The 19,257-nt window shown below is 56.3% G+C and overlaps 1 protein-coding gene and 1 pseudogene across 1 annotated transcript; both read right to left on the bottom strand.

The window, feature by feature from the left end:
- Nucleotides 1-2,764: 2,764 nt before the first annotated feature.
- On the bottom strand, nt 2,765-6,068 carry LOC128141741 (feather keratin-like; annotated as a pseudogene).
- A 2,404-nt stretch (nt 6,069-8,472) lies between these two features.
- On the bottom strand, nt 8,473-14,509 carry LOC128141991 (feather keratin 1-like). The gene is made up of 2 exons (XM_052787528.1): nt 14,224-14,509; nt 8,473-8,557 (listed from the first exon to the last, which is right to left on the bottom strand). The coding sequence occupies exons 1-2, from the start codon at nt 14,493-14,495 to the stop codon at nt 8,473-8,475; spliced, it is 357 nt and encodes a 118-aa protein (XP_052643488.1). The 5' UTR covers nt 14,496-14,509.
- Between the last annotated feature and the right edge of the window lie 4,748 nt (nt 14,510-19,257).

The following is a 19,257-nucleotide window of genomic DNA, read 5'->3' as shown; positions in this document are numbered from 1 at the left end:
TGGTTGATACACCAGAGGGTCACGCTGCCGTCCAGAGGGACCTCACCAGTCTGGAGAAATGGGCTGATGGGAATCTCATGCAGTTCAAGAAGGGGAAGTGCAAAGTGCTGTACTGGGGAGGAACAACCCCAGGCAGCAGGACATGCTGGGGGTCACCCGGCTGGAAAGCAGGTCTGCAGAAAAGGCTCTGGGGGTCCTGGTGGACACCGAGTTGAACACGAGGCAGTGATGCCCCGTTGCAGCAAAGCAAGCTAACGGTGCCCTTGGCTGCATTGGGAGGAGCATTGCCAGCAGATCTCAGCACTGGTGAGGCCACACCTGGAGCACCGTGTCCATGATGGGCTCCCCAGTACAAGAGAGACATGGATGTGCTAGAGAGAGTCCAGCGTTGGGCCACGAGAATGCTGAAGGGACTGGAGCATCTCTCGTCTGAGGAAGGGCTGAGAGAGCTGGGACTGCTCAGCCTGGAGAAGAGAAGGCTCAGGGGGACCTCATCAATGTCTCTCAAGTACCTGAAGGGAGGGGGCATAGAGGAGAGAGCCAGGGTCTCTCCAGTGGTGCCCAGTGCCAGGACCAGAGGCCATAAGCACAAGCCGAAACACAGGAGGTTCCCTGTGAACCTCAGGAAACAGTGTTTTACTGTGAGGGTGACGAGCAGTGGCACAGGTTGCCCGGAGAGGCTGTGGAGACTCCATTCTTGGGGGCATTCAGAAGCTGTCTGGACACAGTCCTGGGCAACCAGCTGTAGGCGGCCCTGCTTGAGCAGAGGGGTCAGACCAGATGAGCTCCAGAGGTCCCTTCCAACCTCAGCCATTCCATAGCACTGTAAAACCGGGTAAGGAGGGCTATAAGCTGGTTCTGTTGGGAATGATGTCTGTAGCTGGCAGGTAAGTGATGAAGCAGAGGCTGGGGTCATCAGTGCATGGGCTGAGGTGATGGGAGGAAGAGAACTCTTTGGAAAGTCAAAGATGGGGTCAGAAGAGAATTGACTTGAGGTGCCTGTAGGCAAAAGTGCACAGCCTGCGAAGTAAGCAGGAGAAGCAAGAGGTCTATGCCAGGTCACAGAACTATGGCATCACGGGATGACCTGAGACTGGTGGGACAACTCGTGTGACTGGAGTGATGCGACAGATGCATACGGGCTCTGCAGGACAGCCATGCAGGGGACTGCCTGTTGTGTGAAGTAGCAACTCGTCTATTTGGAGAAGTTCAGTGGGACAGATGAGTCGCTGGCTGGTGTGTGGTCTGCCTAAATGTGGCTTGTGGATGTTTTGCAGTTTGTTCCTCAGGTGAGCAGTGCTTGTTTGTGCTGGGGCCCTTGTGCCTACTTTCCTGCCTGAGCATGGTTGTGGCCATGAGGTTTCCTGCATACCCTCGTTCCTGGTGCATGGAGTCGCCTTTAGTGAGGAAGGTCTTGGCAAAAGGTGGTGTGCATTTGAAGGGCTGCAAGTCTGGCTCTATGCAGCTTTCTGTCTGAGGTAGTGAGCAGAAGAGGGTGTTGTGTTTTCTCAAGGATTCCCTTGCTGCCTGTTGCAAACTCTTTTCCTTCAGAGAAATGTGTGGCACGCCTAAAGGCTGGTGCAGATGAATAGTTGTGGAGTGGGAAGGTGGTTGGATGAGGGATCCGATGCGTTCTGCAGCCCTTTCTCTGCCTTTGCCTCTGCACAGGACAGGGGAGATGCCTCGGGCAGTGATAGTCCCTGTGGGGAAGGGAGCTGAGCCCTTTTTGTCAGTGCCTTTCAGGTTATGGAATGGGGACACAGAGGCCAATGCTGAACCCCTGTTAGGAAATCAAACATTGTCTCTCCTTCCTTTCCTCCTTCCTTTCCTCCTTCCTTTCCTCCTTCCTTTCCTCCTTCATGTTTTGCATATTCTAGCTTTCCTTTCTGCTTCACTGAGACTATTTCTTGTTAGGGCTGGAGAGTGGTGCTGGGGAAGAGAGTTGGTTAAGAGTGTGCTGATGGGGAGATTGCATCAGAGGCATGGCCAAATGAGCATTACTGTACCCAAGCCTTTGTTTGGGCAAGTGAAGGGCTTGAGTCATGTGCTGGAAGGAAAAAATACACCAACCTGTGTTGTTGGTGCTGAAATATTTTCCCAGAAGAGGTCTTGGCACCTTAGGGCACTCATGCATAGCCGTCTCAAAAAATCCCCATGTCTGTATTGGGATAGTATGGATTTGCCAGGCTTGAAGGAGGCTGAGCACCAGACCACTGCCTATCCAACCAGACACACTCTTGAGGCCTAGCTTTGTGCTGGGTGAATTTGGATGACCCTTGGGAGAAGAAAGGAGGAGGAGGCGTCTCAGGCTGGGATGCAGTTGAACTTTATTGAGAGAAAAACAGAGTGAAAAGGCAGGAGCGTCAAGTGGAAGGGAGCCGGTCTGAGGTGCAAGTAGGGCAACCATGAGCTGAGATCCCTTGCATGCACTAGATTTTGCAAGACCATCCTGAGGTCTTTCTGCCCCGCAGTGGGATTAGCTGACGGGAGTTCCCTGATGGTCTTTGGCTTGTGGGAAGGTGGTTGCAGCAGAGAGTATTGGACATAGCAGAAAGGGCGATGTAAAGAAGGAAGATGGAGAAGAGGAGGAGGTACAAAGGCCATATTTCCAGGCAGCATGTGCTTGGCCATTTCCTGCTTCCTTGCTTGGTGCCTTCAGAGGAGGAGCTGTGGACTGCAGACCCATATGTGAGCAACAGCCCGGAGGTGCATCGTCAATCCATGCCGTGGCTTCCAGGGTGTGGGCGGTTGGCGTCAGGGGCCCTCAGCAGGGGTAGCAGCCTCTTCTGCCGCCGAAGCAGCCCAGGCCTCCGAAGCCGTAGCCGCCCAGGCCTCCGAAGCCACCGGAGGAGACGGGCACTCCCTGGGAGCTGAGGATGTTGCCCACGGCAGCCGATGAGGAGGATCCGACGGCGGTGCTCTGGGGGAAGGAGCTGAGGATGGGTCCTGGCAGGGTGACCACCACGGTAGAAGGCTGGATGACGACGCGGGAGTCCTGGCACTGCTGGACACAGGGCTCGTTGCAGCTGTTAGCCAGCGGGGTGGGTCCGCAGGGGCGGCAGAGGTCGTAGCAGGCCATGTCTGTGGTGTGGAGGGGCCCTGGAAGAGAGGGTGTTGAGGAAGCGGAGGGGCGTGGGGATGCGAGGGGCGGTGCTGCAGGAGGGCGAGGGAGTGGGGAGGCCCGTTGTGGGTCTGGGGGGAGTGTGGCGGTCAGGGCTGCTGAGGCTGGGGGCAGAGCGTGGTGGAAGAGACGGTGCAGGTGGGGCAGGAGAAGGAGGGGAAGGGGGTTGAGGCTCACCTTGTTGACCGTGGAGGAGAAGACGTCGGGAGAAGTGTGTGAGGGAGAGAGGTGCTGGTCTGGCTTTTATGCTGGTCCTTGAGCGCCTGAGGGGGCGAGACAGTATTTGTGCATGACAGCATTTTGCAGCAACTAGCTCTTTCATTCCGCAGCCTCGCAAATAATGGGGTGGGGTGTGTTTCCCTTGCCGCAATTCTCCAATTTCACGTCCTCCTCTTGAGGATGTGTCCATCTGACCCTGGCAGAAGCTTTTAAGTGTGGCTATTAGAATTCAAAGGCTTGGCGTTGATGGCATGTGCCATCGCATTCTGCAGACACTGCAAAATTGTAGGAGTGGTGGGGTGTTGTCAGTGAGGTCATCGCGTGGCAGTCGTGTGGTGTGGTTTGTGGGTGCATTGTGAAGAGTGGGCCCTGTTTCCTCGGAGCCCTGGCAGGCTGGTCTGGTCTTTGGAGGTGTGCCAGGCGTGAGACGCTGCCCCTTCCATCGCGTTTGGTCCCTCTCTGCCTTGCTCCCCGCTCGCTAAGGCTGTCTTTAGGCCTGGCCTTTCCCATTGGGTGTGCTCTGTGGGAGTCTCGGTGCCCCTCTTGCTGGTAGGGTTGTGGCTGGGAGAAGGGAGGCTGCCTGTGTGGGCTCGTGGCCCCTTGGTGCCGTCCCTGGGGCTGGGGCTGGGGCTGGCAGTGCAAGGGGGCAGAGGAGGTCTGTTTGCAAGAGCAGGCCGTTGTCCTGGCAGCCCTGGTTCAGAGCTGGCAAGCCCTGTGCTGTGGGGAGCCCTGCCAGGCTCCCCAAAGGCTTGTGTTGGCCCCTCCGTAGCGCTCCCCTTAGCTGGGGCCGGCAAGTTTGCAGCCTGGGCTCTGGCGTGACACAGAGCTTGGGCTGTGGCGTGATGCGCCCAAGGAAGTGAAGCAAAGCTGGTGAAGGCTGTAGAGAAAAAGACTTCTGAGGAGCGGCTGAGGGAGCTGGGGGTGTTTAGTCTAGAGGAAATGAGGCCTCGGGGAGACCTTATTGCTCTCTACAACTACCTGAAAGGAGGTTGTAGCGAGGTGGGTGTCAGTCTCTTTTCCCTAGTAACAAGCGATAGGACGAGAGGAGAGGGCCTCGGGTTGTGCCAGGGATGGTTTAGATTGGATATCAGGAACAACTTCTTCCCCGAAAGGGTTATCAAGCACTGGAACCGGCTGCCCAGGGAAGTGGTGGAGTCACCATCCCGGGAGGTTTTGAAAAGCCATGTGGACGTGGCTCTTGGGGATCTGGTTTAGTGGTGGACTTGGTAAATGTTAGGTCAGTGGTTGACTCGATACCGTTAAGGGTCTTTTCCAAACTGAGTGAGTGTGTGATTGGCCCCCTGGAAGGGCAGGTGAGTTTCTGGATAGCCCGTGAATGCGGCGAGAGGCCGAGGGGGAGTGGGAGCGGCAGGCAAGCGAGGTGGTGAGCCAGGGCCTTTGGGGTCTGTAGTTGGGGTGAGCGCCGAGGGGTGAGGCCATTTCTCTGCAGGGCGTGTGATGGGCAGAAGGAGGATTTAGACATAGTCGAGGGCATTGGAGGCAAGTATGCAGCACGTGGCAGGAGAGCCGAGGCCCTGGAGGTGGTGGACGCATGCAGAAGGGTTGATGACTGGCAAGGCCTGCCCCAGTTGAGCGGAGGTGAGTGTTTTGCAGGCTGCTTGTCAGGTGAGCAGTGTTTGTTGCTCATGAAGAGGAAGGGAGGTAGGCAGGTGTGCTGTGAGGCGGGGTGTTTGTAGGTTGAATCGAGGAATGCCGACGGAGCTGGCTGATGTGCTTGGGAGGCTACTGTCCATTAGCTTGGAAAGGTCATGGTGCCTGGGATCACTTCCTGATGTCTGGAAGAGAGCTCATAGCCCTTTTGTCTTGAAGAAGATCAAAATGATGGATCTGGGAAACTAGATGCTGGTGATGCTGACCTCATTGCCGGTGTCACGGTCCATTTGGATCTGTCACCTTTGCCGGACAACGTAGTCTGTGATTTAAGCTGTATTTCTCGAGGTCATTAAGACAAACTATTACCCAACACAACAAAGATGGGCTCAGTCCCCTTTAGGCCAGACTAGTCTATGGCGTGAATTCACTTCTTCACCGTTCAAGGCAGAAGGTTTCATAACTTATAACCCGTAAGTCTTGATACCATGCACCCGTGAGCAAAAATGTAATTACCTAGCTGACGGTAAGAGTGGTCCTCCTTCCTTCCTCCTGTATCTCGGTGCGGGCATTCCTTGTATCCCACGAGGAAGCACGAAAGCCTCAGCAGTCCAACTGCTGGTGGATCTGCTTCAAAAGCTTTTTGGGTAAGCTGATGTTTTGTGCCTTCCAGATTGGAGGTTTGGTCTCTACCATTTCCATGAGTTAGTGGATTCTGACTAAAGTGCTAGGCAAAAGATAACGGCTGCAGGAGACAGTAGTGTAGAGGTGATAATGGCTGCGTAATGGCCCGATAGCAATTTTCTGGCCACTTGTCCTACCCAAGTGGTGCTCTCTCTTTGACCTAATGACGCTGCTCCCAGCATACGTAAGGCTTAAGCAAAAGCTGGGTTAGCCCCCATCTGAGCAGGAGTTGAGTGAAGAGTCACATGCAGCCCAGAACGCGGTTTGCCCTCTTGGCTGCTGGGGCAGAAGTATTGAGCCTGCTGCCAGGCAGCACCCCCAGCTCCCTTTCTGCAGGGCTGCTCTCCAGCCACGCCTCTCCCAGCCCGTACTTGTGTGCAGAATTGGTCCGTCCTAGGTGCAGAATGCGGCATTTGTTCTTGTTAAATTTCATCGCGTTCATCATTGCCCAATGCTCCACTGTATGTAGATCCCTCTGCTAGGCCTCTTGTCCCTCAGGAGAGTCAACAGCACCTCCCAGTTTGGTATTGTCAGCAAATTTGCTAATGGTGCAATCAACTCCTGCATCCAGACAACTGATAAAAATCTGGAAGAGAACTGGCCCTAGAATGGAGCCCTGAGGAACACCGCTGGTGGCCGGTCGCCAGCCAGATGTAGCCCCGCTCACTGCAACCCTTTGAGCCCTGCCCTTCAGCCAGTTCTTCCCCCAGCGCGCCGCCTACCTGCTCATCTCACGGTCAGACAACTTGTCCGGAAGGATGCCGTGGTGTGGGACAGTATCGAAAGTCTTACTAAAACCCAGAAAAACTACATGCACCACCTTGCCTTCATCCACAAGGCAGGTGACCTTATCATAGAAGGATATCAGATTAGTCAGGCGGGACTTTCCCTTTGTGAAACTGTGTTGACTGTGCCTGATGACTGCATTGTCCTTTAAATGCCTTTCGGAAGCACCCAGTGGGATCTTCTCCCTAGTTTTTCCAGGTACGGAGGTTAGACTGACAGGTCTGCAGTTTCCTGGGTCTACGCTCGTGCCCTTTTAATAGATCGGAATAAGGTTGGCCAGCATCCAGTCAGCAAGGAGCTGCCCAGACTCCCAAGAGCTGCCCACGTTCAGTGAAGGCGTCTTGAGGGTTGTTCACTGTGCGAGCAGTGCTTGTTGGCGAGGAAGATGAGGTGAGGTGGGAAGGGTATGTGCGCTTCTGTGTTGATGGGTGCTGGAGTGCCTGGCAGGCAAGAGGCACGCTGGGCCAATGCAGGGCTGGGCTGGGGGTGCCAGTGAGTGAGGTGGACTCACGGCTGCCCCCGAGAAAAGGGGGTTGTGTGACTGGCTGGGCAAAAGTCCGTGGGGAAAGATGGTTGGAAGCCACAAATGCTGAGGGAGCGACCGGCTTTCCTTGCGCTGGACATAGCGGAATCTCCTGGAGTTCAGCAAGGGGAGATGCAAAGTGCTGTTTCTGGGGAGGAGTCAGCCCAGGTAGCCAGAATGTCTGGGGGCCAGCTGGATAGAAAGCAGCTTAGCAGAGAAGGACCTTGTGGTCCTGGTAAAGGACAAATGGGCCGTGAGGAGGGAAAGCACCCTTGCTGCAAAATGGGGCCACCAGTCTCCAAGGTGACATTAGGAGAAGCACTGCCAGAAGGTAGGGGGAGGTGACCCTTCCTGTCTCGTCAGCACTGTTGAGGTCCCACGTGAGGTGCTGTGTGCAGTTCTGGGCTCCCCAGAGGAAGAAGGACATGGAGTTAGTTGAGCGAGAGCGGTGCAGGCCAGCAAGATGCTGAAGGGGCTGGAGCGTCCTTCCTATGAGGAGAGGCTGCGAGAGCTGGGACTGTTGAGCCAGGAGATAAGGAGGCGCAGGGAGGATGCCCTAAAAGCGCCTAAATGCCGGACGGGAGGGAATGAAGTCGAGGGAGCCCGGCTCTTTGAAGTAGTGCGCGCTAGTGGGACAAGAGGCTGTGGGCACAAGTGAAAACGGGTGGAATTGCATGGGCAAAGGCGGCAAGCCTTTTTCAGTGCGAGGGTGGTCAAAGAGTGGAAGAGGTGATGGAATCTCTTTCCACGGAGGTACTGAAACCCCTCCAGGCTATGGTCCCGGACAACCTGCTCTAGCTGGCCCTGCTTGAGCTGCGGGGGTTGAAGCACACACTCTCCAAAGTTCTTGCGAAACTAAACGATTCTGTGATTCTCTTTGCACGGAGAGCCAGAGAGTCATGCTGGGGAAGAGAGTTAGTCAAGCGTGTGCTGTCACGGGGAGACTTTGTCAGAGACGTGCGCTGCGGACTCTTGTTGCGCCAAACGTTTGAGGCCGTGATGGGCTTGTGTCCCATTCTGGAAGTCCCCCAGGTGCCAGACTGTGTAGCTAGTGGTAGTGGTGGTGACCGCTTCCTAGGAGAGTTCTAGTGGCCCTTTTGCAGCCAGCCCGATGGCCTCTGGAGGCCTGGCATTGTGCTGGGTGAGGTTGGAAGAGCCATGGGAGAAGAAAGGAAGAGGAGGCGTCTCAGGCTGGGTTGCAGGAGAACTTTATTGAAGACAAAAAAAAAGAGTGAAAAGTCAGGAGCGGCAAATAGAAAGGAGCAGGTCTAAGGGGCAAGTAGGGCGACTGTAATCCGAGGTCCCTTGTGTGAGACAGATCTCGGCAGAGCACCAAGATCTTCCCGCCCCACGGGGTGAGCAGCACGCTGGAGGTCCCCGGTGGTCTTTGGCTTGTGAGAAGGTGCTTGCTTTGTGCCTTGAGAGGAAGAGCCGTTGTTACTGAGCCCACGTGCGAGCAACATCCTGGAGGTGCATCGTCAATCCATGCCGTGGCTTCCAGGGTGTGGGCGGTTGGCGTCAGGGGCCCTTAGCAGGGGTAGCAGCCTCTTCTGCCGCCGAAGCAGCCCAGGCCTCCGAAGCCGTAGCCGCCCAGGCCTCCGAAGCCGAAGCCACCGGAGGAGACGGGCACTCCCTGGGAGCTGAGGACGTTGCCCACGGCAGCCGATGAGGAGGATCCGACGGTGGTGCTCTGGGGGAAGGAGCTGAGGATGGGTCCTGGCAGGGTGACCAGCACGGCGGGAGGCTGGATGACGACGCGGGAGTCCTGGCACTGCTGGACACAGGGCTCGTTGCAGCTGTTAGCCAGCGGGGTGGGTCCGCAGGGGCGGCAGAGGTCGTAGCAGGCCATGTCTGTGGTGTGGAGGGGCCCTGGAAGAGAGGGTGTTGAGGAAGCGGAGGGGCGTGGGGATGCGAGGGGCGGTGTTGCAGGAGGGCGAGGGAGTGGGGAGGCCCGTTGTGGGTCTGGGGGGAGTGTGGCGGTCAGGGCTGCTGAGGCTGGGGGCAGAGCGTGGTGGAAGAGACGGTGCAGGTGGGGCAGGAGAAGGAGGGGAAGGGGGTTGAGGCTCACCTTGTTGACCGTGGAGGAGAAGGCGTCGGGAGAAGTGTGTGAGGGAGAGAGGTGCTGGTCTGGCTTTTATGCTGGTGCCTCAAGTGCCCGAGGGGTGAGTCAGCCTTTGTGCATGATGTCATTTTGCAGCAAGCAGCTCTTGCGTGGCCCATCCATGCAAGTAATGAGGCGGGGTGTGTTTCCCTTGCCGCAATTCTCCAATTTCACGTCCTCCTCTTGAGGATGTGTCCATATGACCCTGGCGGAAGCTTTTAAGTGCGGTTATTAGAATGCAAAGGCTTGGCATTGATGGCACGTGTCAAGGCAGGCAGAGGATGCGACCAAAGGGCAGTAGAGGTGGGGTGTCGTCATTGAGGTCATCCCGTGGCAGTCGTGCGGTGTGGTTTTCGGGTGGGTTGTGAAGAGTGGGCCCCGTTTCCTCGGAGCCCTGGCAGGCTGGTCTGGTCTTTGGAGGTGTGCCAGGCGTGAGACGCTGCCCCTTCCATCGCATTTGGTCCCTCTCTGCCTTGCTCCCCGCTCGCTAAGGCTGTCTTTGGGCCTGGCCTTTCCCATTGGGTGTGCTCTGTGGGAGTCTCGGTGCCCCTCTTGCTGGTAGGGTTGTGGCTGGGAGAAGGGAGGCTGCCTGTGTGGGCTCGTGGCCCCTTGGTGCCGTCGCTGGGGCTGGGGCTGGGGCTGGCAGTGCAAGGGGGCAGAGGAGGTCTGTTGGCAAGAGCAGGCCGTTGTCCTGGCAGCCCTGGTTCAGAGCTGGCAAGCCCTGTGCTGTGGGGAGCCCTGCCAGGCTCCCCAAAGGCTTGTGTTGGCCCCTCCGTAGCGCTCCCCTTAGCTGGGGCCGGCAAGTTTGCAGCCTGGGCTCTGGCGTGACACAGAGCTTGGGCTGTGGCGTGATGCGCCCAAGGAAGTGAAGCAAAGCTGGTGAAGGCTGTAGAGAAGAAGACTTCCGAGGAGCGGCTGAGGGAGCTGGGGGTGTTTAGTCTAGAGGAAAGGAGGCCTCGGGGAGACCTTATCGCTCTCTACAACTACCTGAAAGGAGGTTGTAGCGAGGTGGGTGTCAGTCTCTTTTCCCTAGTAACAAGCGATAGGACGAGAGGAGAGGGCCTCGGGTTGTGCCAGGGATGGTTTAGATTGGATATCAGGAACAACTTCTTCCCCGAAAGGGTTAATAAGCACTGGAACCGGCTGCCCAGGGAAGTGGTGGAGTCACCATCCCGGGAGGTTTTGAAAAGCCATGTGGACGTGGCTCTTGGGGATCTGGTTTAGTGGTGGACTTGGTAAATGTTAGGTCAGTGGTTGACTCGATACCGTTAAGGGTCTTTTCCAAACTGAGTGAGTGTGTGATTGGCCCCCTGGAAGGGCAGGTGAGTTTCTGGATAGCCCGTGAATGCGGCGAGAGGCCGAGGGGTAGTGGGAGCGGCAGGCAGGGGAGGTGGTGAGCCAGGGCCTTTGGGGTCTGTAGTTGGGGTGAGCGCCGAGGGGTGAGGCCATTTCTCTGCAGGGCGTGTGATGGGCAGAAGGAGGATTTAGACATAGTCGAGGGCATTGGAGGCAAGTATGCAGCACGTGGCAGGAGAGCCGAGGCCCTGGTGGTGGTGGACGCATGCAGAAGGGTTGATGACTGGCAAGGCCTGCCCCAGTTGAGCGGAGGTGAGTGTTTTGCAGGCTGCTTGTCAGGTGAGCAGTGTTTGTTGCTCATGAAGAGGAAGGTAGGTAGGCAGGTGTGCTGTGAGGCGGGGTGTTTGTAGGTTGAATCGAGGAATGCCGACGGAGCTGGCTGATGTGCTTGGGAGGCTACTGTCCATTAGCTTGGAAAGGTCATGGTGCCTGGGATCACTTCCTGATGTCTGGAAGAGAGCTCATAGCCCTTATGTCTTGAAGAAAATCAAAATGGTGGATCTGGGAAACTAGATGCTGGTGATGCTGACCTCATTCCCGGTGTCACGGTCCATTTGGATCTGTCACCTTTGCCGGACAACGTAGTCTGTGATTTAAGCTGTATTTCTCGAGGTCATTAAGACAAACTATTATCCAACACAACAAAGATGGGCTCAGTCCCCTTTTGGCCAGACTAGTCTATGGCGTGAATTCACTTCTTCACCGTTCAAGGCAGAAGGTTTCATAACTTATAACCCGTAAGTCTTGATACCATGCACCCGTGAGCAAAAATGTAATTACCTAGCTGACGGTAAGAGTGGTCCTCCTTCCTTCCTCCTGTATCTCGGTGCGGGCATTCCTTGTATCCCACGAGGAAGCACGAAAGCCTCAGCAGTCCAGCTGCTGGTGGATCTGCTTCAAAAGCTTTTTGGGTAAGCTGATGTTTTGTGCCTTCCAGATTGGAGGTTTGGTCTCTACCATTTCCATGAGTTAGTGGATTCTGACTAAAGTGCTAGGCAAAAGATAATGGCTGCAGGAGACAGTAGTGTAGAGGTGATAATGGCTGCGTAAGGGTCCGATAGCAATTTTCTGGCCACTTGTCCTACCCAAGTGGTGCTCTCTCTTTGACCTAATGACGCTGCTCCCAGCATACGTAAGGCTTAAGCAAAAGCTGGGTTAGCCCCCATCTGAGCAGGAGTTGAGTGAAGAGTCACATGCAGCCCAGAACGCGGTTTGCCCTCTTGGCTGCTGGGGCAGACGTATTGAGCCTGCTGCCAGGCAGCACCCCCAGCTCCCTTTCTGCAGGGCTGCTCTCCAGCCACGCCTCTCCCAGCCCGTACTTGTGTGCAGAATTGGTCCGTCCTAGGTGCAGAATGCGGCATTTGTTCTTGTTAAATTTCATCGCGTTCATCATTGCCCAATGCTCCACTGTATGTAGATCCCTCTGCTAGGCCTCTTGTCCCTCAGGAGAGTCAACAGCACCTCCCAGTTTGGTATTGTCAGCAAATTTGCTAATGGTGCAATCAACTCCTGCATCCAGACAACTGATAAAAATCTGGAAGAGAACTGGCCCTAGAATGGAGCCCTGAGGAACACCGCTGGTGGCCGGTCGCCAGCCAGATGTAGCCCCGCTCACTGCAACCCTTTGAGCCCTGCCCTTCAGCCAGTTCTTCCCCCAGCGCGCCGCCTACCTGCTCATCTCACGGTCAGACAACTTGTCCGGAAGGATGCCGTGGTGTGGGACAGTATCGAAAGTCTTACTAAAACCCAGAAAAACTACATGCACCACCTTGCCTTCATCCACAAGGCAGGTGACCTTATCATAGAAGGATATCAGATTAGTCAGGCGGGACTTTCCCTTTGTGAAACTGTGTTGACTGTGCCTGATGACTGTATTGTCCTTTAAATGCCTTTCGGAAGCACCCAGTGGGATCTTCTCCCTAGTTTTTCCAGGTACGGAGGTTAGACTGACAGGTCTGCAGTTTCCTGGGTCTACGCTCGTGCCCTTTTAATAGATCGGAATAAGGTTGGCCAGCATCCAGTCAGCAAGGAGCTGCCCAGACTCCCAAGAGCTGCCCACGTTCAGTGAAGGTGTCTTGAGGGTTGTTCACTGTGCGAGCAGTGCTTGTTGGCGAGGAAGATGAGGTGAGGTGGGAAGGGTATGTGCGCTTCTGTGTTGATGGGTGCTGGAGTGCCTGGCAGGCAAGAGGCACGCTGGGCCAATGCAGGGCTGGGCTGGGGGTGCCAGTGAGTGAGGTGGACTCACGGCTGCCCCCGAGAAAAGGGGGTTGTGTGACTGGCTGGGCAAAAGTCCGTGGGGAAAGATGGTTGGAAGCCACAAATGCTGAGGGAGCGACCGGCTTTCCTTGCGCTGGAATCTCCTGGAGTTCAGCAAGGGGAGATGCAAAGTGCTGTTTCTGGGGAGGAGTCAGCCCAGGTAGCCAGAATGTCTGGGGGCCAGCTGGATAGAAAGCAGCTTAGCAGAGAAGGACCTTGTGGTCCTGGTAAAGGACAAATGGGCCGTGAGGAGGGAAAGCACCCTTGCTGCAAAATGGGGCCACCAGTCTCCAAGGTGACATTAGGAGAAGCACTGCCAGAAGGTAGGGGGAGGTGACCCTTCCTGTCTCGTCAGCACTGTTGAGGTCCCACGTGAGGTGCCGTGTGCAGTTCTGGGCTCCCCAGAGGAAGAAGGACATGGAGTTAGTTGAGCGAGAGCGGTGCAGGCCAGCAAGATGCTGAAGGGGCTGGAGCGTCCTTCCTATGAGGAGAGGCTGCGAGAGCTGGGACTGTTGAGCCAGGAGATAAGGAAGCGGAGGGAGGATGCCCTAAAAGCGCCTAAATGCCGGACGGGAGGGAATGAAGTCGAGGGAGCCCGGCTCTTTGAAGTAGTGCGCGCTAGTGGGACAAGAGGCTGTGGGCACAAGTGAAAACGGGTGGAATTGCATGGGCAAAGGCGGCAAGCCTTTTTCAGTGCGAGGGTGGTCAAAGAGTGGAAGAGGTGATGGAATCTCTTTCCACGGAGGTACTGAAACCCCTCCAGGCTATGGTCCCGGACAACCTGCTCTAGCTGGCCCTGCTTGAGCTGCGGGGGTTGAAGCACACACTCTCCAAAGTTCTTGCGAAACTAAACGATTCTGTGATTCTCTTTGCACGGAGAGCCAGAGAGTCATGCTGGGGAAGAGAGTTAGTCAAGCGTGTGCTGTCACGGGGAGACTTTGTCAGAGACATGCGCTGCGGACTCTTGTTGCGCCAAACGTTTGAGGCCGTGATGGGCTTGTGTCCCATTCTGGAAGTCCCCCAGGTGCCAGACCGTGTAGCTAGTGGTAGTGGTGGTGACCGCTTCCTAGGAGAGTTCTAGTGGCCCTTTTGCAGCCAGCCCGATGGCCTCTGGAGGCCTGGCATTGTGCTGGGTGAGGTTGGAAGAGCCATGGGAGAAGAAAGGAAGAGGAGGCGTCTCAGGCTGGGTTGCAGGAGAACTTTATTGAGAGAAAAAAAGAGTGAAAAGTCGGGAGCGGCAAGTGGAAGGGAGCCGCTCTGAGGTGCAAGTAGGGCGACCATGAGCCGAGGTCCCTTGTGTGAGACAGATCTCGGCAGAGCACCAAGATCTTCCCGCCCCACGGGGTGAGCAGCACGCTGGAGGTCCCCGGTGGTCTTTGGCTTGTGAGAAGGTGCTTGCTTTGTGCCTTGAGAGGAGGAGCCGTTGTTACTGAGCCCACGTGCGAGCAACATCCTGGAGGTGCATCGACAATCCATGCCGTGGCTTCCAGGGTGTGGGCGGTTGGCGTCAGGGGCCCTTAGCAGGGGTAGCAGCCTCTTCTGCCGCCGAAGCAGCCCAGGCCTCCGAAGCCGTAGCCGCCCAGGCCTCCGAAGCCGAAGCCACTGGAGGAGACGGGCACTCCCTGGGAGCTGAGGACGTTGCCCACGGCAGCCGATGAGGAGGATCCGACGGCGGTGTTCTGGGGGAAGGAGCTGAGGATGGGTCCTGGCAGGGTGACCAGCACGGCGGGAGGCTGGATGACGACGCGGGAGTCCTGGCACTGCTGGACACAGGGCTCGTTGCAGCTGTTAGCCAGCGGGGTGGGTCCGCAGGGGCGGCAGAGGTCGTAGCAGGCCATGTCTGTGGTGTGGAGGGGCCCTGGAAGAGAGGGTGTTGAGGAAGCGGAGGGGCGTGGGGATGCGAGGGGCGGTGCTGCAGGAGGGCGAGGGAGTGGGGAGGCCCGTTGTGGGTCTGGGGGGAGTGTGGCGGTCAGGGCTGCTGAGGCTGGGGGCAGAGCGTGGTGGAAGAGACGGTGCAGGTGGGGCAGGAGAAGGAGGGGAAGGGGGTTGAGGCTCACCTTGTTGACCGTGGAGGAGAAGGCGTCGGGAGGAGTGTGTGAGGGAGAGAGGTGCTGGTCTGGCTTTTATGCTGGTGCCTCAAGTGCCCGAGGGGTGAGTCAGCCTTTGTGCATGATGTCATTTTGCAGCAAGCAGCTCTTGCATGGCCCATCCATGCAAGTAATGAGGCGGGGTGTGTTTCCCTTGCCGCAATTCTCCAATTTCACGTCCTCCTCTTGAGGATGTGTCCATATGACCCTGGCAGAAGCTTTTAAGTGCGGTTATTAGAATGCAAAGGCTTGGCATTGATGGCACGTGTCAAGGCAGGCAGAGGATGCGACCAAAGGGCAGTAGAGGTGGGGTGTCGTCATTGAGGTCATCCCGTGGCAGTCGTGCGGTGTGGTTTTCGGGTGGGTTGTGAAGAGTGGGCCCCGTTTCCTCGGAGCCCTGGCAGGCTGGTCTGGTCTTTGGAGGTGTGCCAGGCGTGAGACGCTGCCCCTTCCATCGCGTTTGGTCCCTCTCTGCCTTGCTCCCCGCTCGCTAAGGCTGTCTTTAGGCCTGGCCTTTCCCATTGGGTGAGCTCTGTGGGAGTCTCGGTGCCCCTCTTGCTGGTAGGGTTGTGGCTGGGAGAAGGGAGGCTGCCTGTGTGGGCTCGTGGCCCCTTGGTGCCGTCCCTGGGGCTGGGGCTGGGGCTGGCAGTGCAAGGGGGCAGAGGAGGTCTGTTTGCAAGAGCAGGCCGTTGTCCTGGCAGCCCTGGTTCAGAGCTGGCAAGCCCTGTGCTGTGGGGAGCCCTGCCAGGCTCCCCAAAGGCTTGTGTTGGCCCCTCCGTAGCGCTCCCCTTAGCTGGGGCCGGCAAGTTTGCAGCCTGGGCTCTGGCGTGACACAGAGCTTGGGCAGTGGCGTGATGCGCCCAAGGAAGTGAAGCGAAGCTGGTGAAGGCTGTAGAGAAGAAGACTTCCGAGGAGCGGCTGAGGGAGCTGGGGGTGTTTAGTCTAGAGGAAAGAGGCCTCGGAGAGACCTTATCGCTCTCTACAACTACCTGAAAGGAGGTTGTAGCGAGGTGGGTGTCAGTCTCTTTTCCCTAGCAACGAGCGATAGGACGAGAGGAGAGGGCCTCGGGTTGTGCCAGGGATGGTTTAGATTGGATATCAGGAACAACTTCTTCCCCGAAAGGGTTATCAAGCACTGGAACCGGCTGCCCAGGGAAGTGGTGGAGTCACCATCCCGGGAGGTTTTGAAAAGCCATGTGGACGTGGCTCTTGGGGATCTGGTTTAGTGGTGGACTTGGTAAATGTTAGGTCAGTGGTTGACTCGATACCATTTAGGGTCTTTTCCAAACTGAGTGAGTGTGTGATTGGCCCCCTGGAAGGGCAGGTGAGTTTCTGGATAGACCGTGAATGCGGCAAGAGGCCGAGGGGTAGTGGGAGCGGCAGGCAGGGGAGGTGGTGAGCCAGGGCCTTTGGGGTCTGTAGTTGGGGTGAGCGCCGAGGGGTGAGGCCATTTCTCTGCAGGGCGTGTGATGGGCAGAAGGAGGATTTAGACATAGTCGAGGGCATTGGAGGCAAGTATGCAGCACGTGGCAGGAGAGCCGAGGCCCTGGAGGTGGTGGACGCATGCAGAAGGGTTGATGACTGGCAAGGCCTGCCCCAGTTGAGCGGAGGTGAGTGTTTTGCAGGCTGCTTGTCAGGTGAGCAGTGTTTGTTGCTCATGAAGAGGAAGGGAGGTAGGCAGGTGTGCTGTGAGGCGGGGTGTTTGTAGGTTGAATCGAGGAATGCCGACGGAGCTGGCTGATGTGCTTGGGAGGCTACTGTCCATTAGCTTGGAAAGGTCATGGTGCCTGGGATCACTTCCTGATGTCTGGAAGAGAGCTCATAGCCCTTATGTCTTGAAGAAGATCAAAATGATGGATCTGGGAAACTAGATGCTGGTGATGCTGACCTCATTGCCGGTGTCACGGTCCATTTGGATCTGTCACCTTTGCCGGACAACGTAGTCTGTGATTTAAGCTGTATTTCTCGAGGTCATTAAGACAAACTATTATCCAACACAACAAAGATGGGCTCAGTCCCCTTTTGGCCAGACTAGTCTTTGGTGTGAATTCACTTCTTCACCGTTCAAGGCAGAAGGTTTCATAACTTATAACCCGTAAGTCTTGATACCATGCACCCGTGAGCAAAAATGTAATTACCTAGCTGACGGTAAGAGTGGTCCTCCTTCCTTCCTCCTGTATCTCGGTGCGGGCATTCCTTGTATCCCACGAGGAAGCACGAAAGCCTCAGCAGTCCAACTGCTGGTGGATCTGCTTCAAAAGCTTTTTGGGTAAGCTGATGTTTTGTGCCTTCCAGATTGGAGGTTTGGTCTCTACCATTTCCATGAGTTAGTGGATTCTGACTAAAGTGCTAGGCAAAAGATAACGGCTGCAGGAGACAGTAGTGTAGAGGTGATAATGGCTGCGTAATGGCCCGATAGCAATTTTCTGGCCACTTGTCCTACCCAAGTGGTGCTCTCTCTTTGACCTAATGACGCTGCTCCCAGCATACGTAAGGCTTAAGCAAAAGCTGGGTTAGCCCCCATCTGAGCAGGAGTTGAGTGAAGAGTCACATGCAGCCCAGAACGCGGTTTGCCCTCTTGGCTGCTGGGGCAGACGTATTGAGCCTGCTGCCAGGCAGCACCCCCAGCTCCCTTTCTGCAGGGCTGCTCTCCAGCCACGCCTCTCCCAGCCCGTACTTGTGTGCAGAATTGGTCCGTCCTAGGTGCAGAATGCGGCATTTGTTCTTGTTAAATTTCATCGCGTTCATCATTGCCCAATGCTCCACTGTATGTAGATCCCTCTGCTAGGCCTCTTGTCCCTCAGGAGAGTCAACAGCACCTCCCAGTTTGGTATTGTCAGCAAATTTGCTAATGGTGCAATCAACTCCTGCATCCAGACAACTGATAAAAATCTGGAAGAGAACTGGCCCTAGAATGGAGCCCTGAGGAACACCGCTGGTGGCCGGTCGCCAGCCAGATGTAGCCCCGCTCACTGCAACCCTTTGAGCCCTGCCCTTCAGCCAGTTCTTCCCCCAGCGCACCGCCTACCTGCTCATCTCACGGTCAGACAACTTGTCCGGAAGGATGCCGTGGTGTGGGACAGTATCGAAAGTCTTACTAAAACCCAGAAAAACTACATGCACCACCTTGCCTTCATCCACAAGGCAGGTGACCTTATCATAGAAGGATATCAGATTAGTCAGGCGGGACTTTCCCTTTGTGAAACTGTGTTGACTGTGCCTGATGACTGCATTGTCCTTTAAATGCCTTTCGGAAGCACCCAGTGGGATCTTCTCCCTAGTTTTTCCAGGTACGGAGGTTAGACTGACAGGTCTGCAGTTTCCTGGGTCTACGCTCGTGCCCTTTTAATAGATCGGAATAAGGTTGGCCAGCATCCAGTCAGCAAGGAGCTGCCCAGACTCCCAAGAGCTGCCCACGTTCAGTGAAGGTGTCTTGAGGGTTGTTCACTGTGCGAGCAGTGCTTGTTGGCGAGGAAGATGAGGTGAGGTGGGAAGGGTATGTGCGCTTCTGTGTTGATGGGTGCTGGAGTGCCTGGCAGGCAAGAGGCACGCTGGGCCAATGCAGGGCTGGGCTGGGGGTGCCAGTGAGTGAGGTGGACTCACGGCTGCCCCCGAGAAAAGGGGGTTGTGTGACTGGCTGGGCAAAAGTCCGTGGGGAAAGATGGTTGGAAGCCACAAATGCTGAGGGAACGACCGGCTTTCCTTGCGCTGGACATAGCGGAATCTCCTGGAGTTCAGCAAGGGGAGATGCAAAGTGCTGTTTCTGGGGAGGAGTCAGCCCAGGTAGCCAGAATGTCTGGGGGCCAGCTGGATAGAAAGCAGCTTAGCAGAGAAGGACCTTGTGGTCCTGGTAAAGGACAAATGGGCCGTGAGGAGGGAAAGCACCCTTGCTGCAAAATGGGGCCACCAGTCTCCAAGGTGACATTAGGAGAAGCACTGCCAGAAGGTAGGGGGAGGTGACCCTTCCTGTCTCGTCAGCACTGTTGAGGTCCCACGTGAGGTGCCGTGTGCAGTTCTGGGCTCCCCAGAGGAAGAAGGACATGGAGTTAGTTGAGCGAGAGCGGTGCAGGCCAGCAAGATGCTGAAGGGGCTGGAGCGTCCTTCCTATGAGGAGAGGCTGCGAGAGCTGGGACTGTTGAGCCAGGAGATAAGGAAGCGGAGGGAGGATGCCCTAAAAGCGCCTAAATGCCGGACGGGAGGGAATGAAGTCGAGGGAGCCCAGCTCTTTGAAGTAGTGCGCGCTAGTGGGACAAGAGGCTGTGGGCACAAGTGAAAACGGGTGGAATTGCATGGGCAAAGGCGGCAAGCCTTTTTCAGTGCGAGGGTGGTCAAAGAGTGGAAGAGGTGATGGAATCTCTTTCCACGGAGGTACTGAAACCCCTCCAGGCTATGGTCCCGGACAACCTGCTCTAGCTGGCCCTGCTTGAGCTGCGGGGGTTGAAGCACACACTCTCCAAAGTTCTTGCGAAACTAAACGATTCTGTGATTCTCTTTGCACGGAGAGCCAGAGAGT

Source organism: Harpia harpyja, chromosome 5, assembly GCF_026419915.1.
Source record: "Harpia harpyja isolate bHarHar1 chromosome 5, bHarHar1 primary haplotype, whole genome shotgun sequence".
Taxonomy (NCBI): Eukaryota; Metazoa; Chordata; class Aves; order Accipitriformes; family Accipitridae; genus Harpia; species Harpia harpyja.
The sequence above is the reverse complement of the archived record's forward strand: the minus strand, read 5'-3'. Positions and strand labels throughout refer to the sequence as shown.